Source organism: Carlito syrichta, unplaced genomic scaffold (genome assembly GCF_000164805.1).
Source record: "Carlito syrichta isolate Samal-C Ts95f unplaced genomic scaffold, Tarsius_syrichta-2.0.1 Scaffold298015, whole genome shotgun sequence".
Lineage (NCBI taxonomy): Eukaryota > Metazoa > Chordata > Mammalia > Primates > Tarsiidae > Carlito > Carlito syrichta.
Genome location: NW_007242111.1, coordinates 6746 through 15283, shown reverse-complemented (window position 1 = coordinate 15283; position 8538 = coordinate 6746). Strand labels below are relative to the sequence as shown.

General features: G+C 43.4%; 1 gene segment (V, D, J or C); it reads left to right on the top strand.

Moving 5' to 3' along the window:
- The first annotated feature begins 248 nt into the window (after positions 1-248).
- LOC110595365 lies at positions 249-802 on the top strand. The segment is given in 2 exon segments: positions 249-330; positions 495-802. Coding segments are annotated over 2 exon segments (357 nt in total).
- The last annotated feature ends 7736 nt before the right edge of the window (positions 803-8538 follow it).

The following is an 8538-nucleotide window of genomic DNA, read 5'->3' as shown; positions in this document are numbered from 1 at the left end:
GGAGAATATAAACTCAGAGATGCAGTATGAGGCTCCTGCGTCCAGAGAGCATCAAAGCCGAAGCCCATGACCCATGCATTGATTTTGTTGGAAAGGAACTTACAGATATCAAAATTAGTCATCCAAGTGTATTCCAATACAGATTGTTTGTTCCTGAAGTCAAGTGCATTGAGAAAGGAAGTGATGTCACTTTGGTATCTGCTGTCTGAGGACAAGAATGTTTCTCCTACTCTCCTCACAAGAACCCTGATCTGCTACACTCTTCCTGCCCTGATCCTGCCATGGGCACCAGGCTCCTCTGCTGGGTGGCCCTCTGTCTCCTGGGGGCGGGTGAGTCCTAAGAACACTAAGCAGTCTCATTGTGTACCTGTGTGTGCATATTTGTGTGTGTGTGTGTGTGTGTGTGTGTGTGTGTGTGTGTGTGTGTGTGTGTCGGTGGTAATTACAGACTACAGTTGTTTTCCTCTTTCTGTTCCCAACTTCTGTCTCCACAGATCACACAGATGCTGGAGTCTCCCAGTCTCCCAGATACAAGGTTACAGAGAGGGGGCGGAATGTAGCACTCAGGTGTTATCCAAGTTCTGGTCATACTGCCCTTTTTTGGTACCAATGGACCCTGGGGCAGGGCCCAGAGTTTCTGATTTATTTCCAAGGCAAAGATGCAGCAGACACCTCAGGGCTGCCTGGTGATCGGTTCTCTGCCGAGTGGCCTGAGGGATCCTTCTCCACTCTGAAGATACAGCCCACAGAGGAGGGAGACTCGGCTTTGTATCTCCGTGCCAGCAGTTTAGCCACAGAGTAACACAGTCATCTCCTTCCTGCTCACAAACCTCACACCTCTCTCCTTGCAGTTCTTAGAGACCTTTAATACAACACAGTACTCAGTTGTAAATACTGGTGGTGAGAGAAGACGTACCAAAGGCAAACAAGGCTTCCTATTTATATTGATAACAACATACAAGGCCAGCAAAGAGAAGACTTTACTAATGACTAAGTAAGAAGGAATAGGGTTTCTGCTCAAATGAAATTATGCCATCTCCTTGAGACAAGAGAAGCACTGCAATTAAGCTATTTCAAGTCAAAGACTAGGAGCTCCCAAACCCGGCAACATAACTCTTCACTCTGTGATCTCAGCAGTATCAGAGGATTCAGCAATCCCTTCTCTGCACAAATGTCTCTTTCCATTCCAAGACACAGGGTCACACCCTCTGACCCTATCATGAAAATAATGTTCCGTGCTATAGTTGCTGGTAGCTCATCTTAGGGGGTTGAGTATTAAGCACTGAAGAACTTTGACAACTTTATCTTGATCCTGGGAATGCGCTGGAGTCAGCTTGTCTAATTCAGAAGAACCAAATAGGCAAACTCTCCCCAAATCCCTGTTCAGTGAAGCCGTAGTGACAGCTTGAAATCAGCCATGGTGGGTAGGTTTATACCATGGAAATTGGTAAGGCTACTAGGCATCCCCCTACCTTCACAGATGCTCAGTTTATCCTGACATCACTGCAGTATTTAGAGACAATGATGTCCCTGTTAGTCCAAGCCTTGTGGGGCCCAAAGCGTTCAGGATGCACCTTCCCTCTGCTCTTACTCCCAGAAGTTATGGTCTAGGGCAGGGGATCCCAACACACAGACCATGAGCTGGTGCCTGTCCATGGCCTATTAGGAACCAGGCCACACAGCAGGAGGTGATCAGCAGGCGAGCAAGTGAAGCTTCATCTGTATTTATAGCCACTCCCATTGCTTGTGTGACCACGTGAGTTCTGCCTCCTGTCAGATCGGCAGCAGCATTAGTTTCTCATAGGAGTGCAAACCCTATTGTGAAATGCACAGGACTATCTAGTTGCAGAAAAACAAACTCAGGGCTTCCACTGATTCTGCATTATGGTGAATTGCATAGCTATTTCATTTTATATTACAGTGTAATAATAACAGAAATAAAAGGCTTGAATCATTCTGAAACCATCCCCCCTGACCCAGTCCATGGAAAAATTGTCATCTATAAAACTGGCCCCTAATGCCAAAAGAGCTGGGGACTGCTGTTCAAAGGGGCCCTAATTGATCCTATTCCTATCTAACCTCCAAGTTACCTGACTCTGTGGGTCTGTGTCTCTCATGAGCATGCCAGTTCTGGATAGTGACAATTTAGCTAAGGGCAACACTGAACTAGGCCTTTAGTTACACATTATATTTCTTGCATAGAGCATACAGATGCTGGGGTCACTAGTAACAGAGATGGGACAAGCAGCAGATCTAGGCTGGAACCAATTTATAGTCCTAAGTCAAGAGAGTCCTAAGTCAAATCCCCTGGCATATTCTGCTCTATGGTGCTGACAGACCCTGGGGCAAGGACTAATTTGCTTTGAAAACTAGACAGCTCCAGACCAGGCAGGAATGACCCCAGATCTATTTTTGGCTGAGGCGTTGGAAGGATCACACTTTCCTTAAATAACTTCTTCTCCAAGACGCAATATTGGCTACTCCATCTCATTCCCCAGAGGATGTCCATAGCTCCCAGAGAATCACCAGGTTCTTTATCCCCATTTCCCCACAGACTCCAGCATGACTTGTCTGCCCAGGTGCGGGGCATGGATGTGACTCTGTCTGTCTTTCAGGTAGAGGAGACCTATATGATATCTGTGTAAGGGATATTGAGTTTCTGAAGCTCCTCTCAAATATGTGACAAAGCTTTCTTTGCTTTTTGTTTTATTCCATATTCTCACCAATTAGGAGTGCAAATCCTTTGTGGTTGCATTGCTTTTGGAACTTGGGAAGTTTTTTGTATTTAACTAAAATTAAGAAATAATTTCAATCATGCATGTTTCTGCTCAGATTTATCCAGGATGGCAAAAAAATAATAATTTTAAAAGTAGACACTTTACATGTCTTATAAAGAAGATGCTGTTTAAGGTTCATTACCCACTCCTGACTTTTGACCTAGTTGTATGAAAAGGCACAGAGTTAGCATGTGATCAAGTTGTGAGAGAGGACTATGACAATTACTGTGGGATTTAAAGAGAGGAAGAGAGTTTCCCTCCTTTAGACTGGGTTCATCAAAGAAGGAATGCGTGCATTGGTCTTTCAGAACCAGAAAAGGAGTGAATGACAGGATCCTCTAACTGGGGTGGCGCAAGAGCTACAGGGCAATATCTTCAGGATAGAAATTGTTCATTTGGCTGTCACAGATGACAGTAGAAAGAGAGTCCTAAGTCAAATCCCCTGGCATATTCTGCTTCCCTATCATACTATTTTGCACCAGCATGTCCTTATCTCCCACCACGCCTCTGCCACTACCAGAATCATCCCTTCTCTCCCTGTTGCTAAGATCAGCAGCTATGCGCTGTACAGGCTATTCATCCCTGTAGAAGGCCCTGTGCTGATCTTGGTCCACCCATCCTTATTTCCCATTAGATATTGCTTCCTCCACCATAGTGTATTGCCTTGTAAGAGATGCTAATTTTATATTCAAATTACACTTTTAACACACATTTGGCTTTATCTTTAGCATAATCCCATTTTCTTCCCAGTCTCTTACAAATCTATGTTTTTGAAATAACATTGATTGTTACTTTGGTGGCTTGTTTGCTTATTTTTTGTAAGCTTATACCTTGACGTGTGTGTTTTCTTCTTCATTTACACTAAATATTATTTTCTTCCATTCTGTTACTCTTTCTATACATTGATAGATTTAAGAGAGAAAATGTCACTTGGATTATAACTGCTGATGTATGATAAGAGTTATTTAGAATATAGATAAGATATTAAGTTTGGTAACTCAAAAAATCTGAAAAAATAGATTTATAACTAATATTGGGATTAGGCTTAGGGATGATTTTTTTTTTTTTTTTTTTTTTTTTTGAGTCAAGAGTCTCACTCTGTCACCCAGGCTGGAGTGCAGTGGCATACTCATGGCCACACCAGCATCAACTCACTGGGCTCAGGCGATCCTTCCTCCTCTGCCTTCCAAGTAATTGGAACTACAGGCACACACTACCATGCCAGGCTAATTTTTTGATATATTGTAGAGACGAGGTCTCACCTATTGCCCAGGCTGGTCTTGAAACTCTGGGCTCAGGCAATCGTCCTGCCTCGGCCTCCCAAAGTGCTGGGATTACAGGCTTGAGCCACCATGCCCGGCCAAGGAAGATTATCTTAAAACCTGAAGGACAGTACTTCTGATATGTTCTTCAAGGGGAACTATGCAGTCACTTCCAAGTACCCTTGAAGACATTCAGAAGGAATTTTGATGAAACTTCCTGTATTGACCACAAGGTGACACTGTAGTCCACTAGGATCTTAGGGGCACTGGGGACAGTCTGGAAGAGCGTCTAGGAGGGAAAGAGGTAAGAAAAATGAGTGCTTGGATCTAATATTATACAAATGCTGAAGCAGTCTTCAGTTATGTAGGCTACCTACACCTATGCAAGAGGTGAGAGATCCCTCTAAACTTCAGTGAGATTCACAGTTAACAAAATTTGGCAAGGATACCTTGACGTCAGGGCAGGTGCAGACAAGGATCCACTGCCTCAGAGGAACATCAGAAAGCAAGTAGGTGTGCTGTGCCCCAAACCCAGTGCCTCACAGCCACGTCCTATCTTCCTTGCAGGCTTTGCTAAGCAACAGCCTCCATGAGAGGGGAGGCACATCCTTCCTGATTTCAGTCAGAAGGAGCCTGGACCAGGGAGAATATGCAGGCATGAGGGTGACATCCTAGGTCCACCGGCATGTCAGCAAGAGAGCAGCTTCAGAGTCAATGCTCACACTCCTGAGGACAACAGCATTTAGCTAGGCGATCCTTCTCCTTTCCTTGACCCTCCATGGACCCCAAACTCCTCTGCATGACCCTTTATCTCTTGGGAGCAGGTGAATTCTGGGCTCAGTTGAAAAACTCAGTTACAGGTTAGCAAAGTCTGGACTCCAAGTCCTTCTTTCCCTTTCCTCTGCAGATTTCTGCCCCTTCTAATGTCTTGTCTTCACGTTCTCTCTGCTTCTTCTGCAGGCTTCATGAATGGGGCTCACCCCAATACCAAGATACCACATTATACAGACAGGAAAAAAAGATGACCCTGGAGTGTTCTCAGGTTAGGAACCATTATTTCATGTTCTGGTATCACCAAGTCCCAGGACAGGGGCCGAGGCTCATTCATTATTCAGGTAGTGTTGGCAGCAAAACCTAAGGTGGTATCACAGAAGGGGACAATGTTGTGCCCAACCTCTCTGTCCCTCTGTGGCAGTGCATCCATAGCCCTCACAGCCAGCTGCTTTCCTCACAGAAAGGGCAGTCACAGGCTGGAGGGGGGTACTTCTTCCTGAGGCCTCTGTCTCAAACAGGAGGAAAAGCTGCCCCTTCTGAAGCTCTTCCCAGACTTCCCAACTATGGGCTCTCAGTGTAAAAGTCCTCAGGCAGCACAAACCTTCGTGTGAGCTGAGGTCCACCATTGTGGTGTGTGTACACAAAAGCAACTGCACTTAATATTATTTTGTTCAATTTGGCATATTGTGGCAATTGTGTAAAGTAGAGGAATAATTGCCTCCTACATGAAATTTGTATTTTATCTCCTTTTAGTGGAAAAGAAAAAAGCAGAAAGCAACTGAGCAGCTTTAAGCTGCCTGAGTGATCTGGGATTTTTCAAGTCTACAAGTTCACTTAAGATCACCTTGGCTTTGACACCATTGGATACCAAGTTTGTGTTCTCTTGATAGCACATTTTGTAACATATGATAAAGCAAACCTCTTAGGGGTAATTCTAGTAGATGCACCAAATAGTGCCATTACGCCTGAAGACAATCAACTAGTAGAATTACATATTTAAAAAAAGAAATACTAAAAGCTAAGTGGCTGCCAAATACCTGTGGGTGTAACACAGTGTTTTGTGTCTTCTGTGGATAGATAAAAGAAGGAACATAATTCTTGCCATTACCTTGGCTAGAATTAAAGTCTCTGAATCCTCAATGTTTTTCTTGTAAAATATTACCAAATGATATCGAACATTTTACTTTCCTACAGCCCCGTATCCCTCTTTAGCACCCACAGAGAGAAGCCCACATCCAGGAGCAAGGTTTCTTACGTTGGGAGGTCCCTACATGGGCTTCACAGGAAGTGTGTAAACCCAATGCACATGGACTGCCATATGTCTATTCTGTGCCCAAGTGCACCTCTGTGAGGCTGCCTCAGGGAATGCCGGGACGCCAGTCGCAAAAAAGGAGTAGGCAAAATGTCAGCGTACCACTTGGGCAATCTGCTGAAAACCAAAATGAAAGACTAACATGTGAGACTGATGCATCCCCAGTTTTCTCAATTATGAATTCTATAGCAGTTTTGGCGCTTGGAATGATTTCAACAGCGTGTGAGGATTTTATTTTTTAAGTTTTTGTTTTGCTACAGCATTCTTTCAGCCATCAGCCCCTATTTGTTCCCCAGCCCACTTGTCAGTCCAGCTTATTTTGAGACCAGATTGGAAATGTATATTTCAGTCACTGAGCATGTCTCACTTACTCCATATGTTATGTAGATATGTAAGTGTTTTTATTCATCCTTAATTGTTTGTGACTTCTATTTTCTGTAGTCACTTGTCTTTAAATGTCTTTAAATCTTTTTTATCAATATTTCTTTTTATGATATTGTGGGGTACAGTTAAGGGTTAGTTATACAAATATGCTTCGTTCAGGCACCCCTTGTTGATAAGAGGTGTCTCCCCATCCCCAGACAGATGTTTACTACCATTAATCCAATCTTCCTCCCCCCCCATAGTTTCCCACTACTGTCAGTCATTTTCTTATGGTAATACATTGGATGATCAAGGTCCACTATATGAGTGAGAACATGTGATACTCAGATCTTTGCTTCTGTGAGAGGTCCCTCAGTATTATAGACTCTAGTTCCATCCAGGCTGCTGCGAAATTCATGATTTTGTTATTTTTTATGGCTGCATTGTCTATAAATCTTGTTCCACCACGTTGCTGCCCTGGAGTCTCTCTGGGCCAACTCTGATTCAGGAACCTGTCCAATTGGCAAATTGTTCTTTGTTCAATTAAACTCTGTTAAATTTATTTGTCTTAGGTTTTATTTTGTTTTATTTTCACAGTGCACACGTGGAACCTGGGCTCTGATGGTTGGGAGAGTCATGAGCTCAACAAGATACAGGAAATGCCTTTGAAACAACTAAAAGTATCCTTGAAGGAGTGAAACCTGCAGCACTCACTGTCTGAACAAAGTCAGGATTTCTGAACAGCATTTTGGTGACTCAGCAGGGCTGGGTCAAACTGCTGGAATAGAGATATAGGGCAGAGTCCTCCAATGAGCTCAAGTTTAGTTCAGAGCGATAGTCATGACACTTGTCAGCCCACAGTACAGACCCAGCCAGTTTGGGATTCACCATCCTCAAGACCATCCTGTGTGTCCTGCTCTGGGCAGTTGATGTTCATCTGGCATTCCTCCAGATGCACCCTGCCTTCAGAGGCTGACCCCAGTGGATGATATTAACTGGCTCCTTTCTCCTCTAACTCCAGTAAGCTTGAGGTCTGGTACAATGGCAGGACAGCAGAGGGAGGCAGGGTAACCAACTGTCCTGGTTTGCCTGGTATAATTGAAAAAAAGTACTACTAAATATTACATTAAAAAATTGTATAAAACATGGGGATCATATATAAATAAATGCAGGGGGCCAGCCTTGGAAGGTGTGGCAGTGTTGGCGATTATTCTGGAGAAATAAAGAGGGGAGAAAGAAAAAGACTGGACTCCTGCTCAGGTGACCAGAAGCCGTTTAATGGATGTAATCTCAGGGTTTTTATCCCCAAACTCTGTAAAATCATCATCACAGGAAACAAAGGTAGCATGTGCCTTTCACATGAACAGGTCCAGGTGTACAAAGGACACTCCCCACTCTCAATCAAATGTTCTTTCATATGTAAGGAAGAACATGAGGAAGCACAACCACAAATTGTCTTTTTGTATCTCATGTTAACTTAATATTCCCCAAACCAGTTTTTTATGTGCCCTTAATTGCATTATAACTACATCATCTTGAATTAACATCACTCAATGTCTAAACCCAAAACCACCATAGTGAATTATTTACTTTCACTATTATGTACTAATTCAAACTAGTTTTTATTAAAACAATTGCTGCTATGGTTACACTCTCCTAGTACCAGCTGGCCTAATTTAAACTTTACTGGCCCCTCCTAAATAAAACTGAACTAACCATATTTCTATAATAAAATGCTTTACTTAAATTTTTTTAATCTATATAAACTATTTTCTAAAACCTATATCTATAAATTTTTAAAGGTCACATCAAGAGAACCTGTGACCTGTATTAAGGCTCCTCAATGTGACTCAAAGCTAAACTTAAACTGTTATAAAGCAGCTGGGCTCAGTGGCTCAGCCTGTAATCCCGCGCCTTTGGGAGGCTGAGGTGAGTGGATTGCCTGAGCCCGCGGGTTCGAGACCCGTCTGGGCAGTGAGACCTCATCTCTACAATAAATCAAAAAATCAGCCGGGCGTGGTAGCACATGCCTGTAATTCCGGCTACTCGG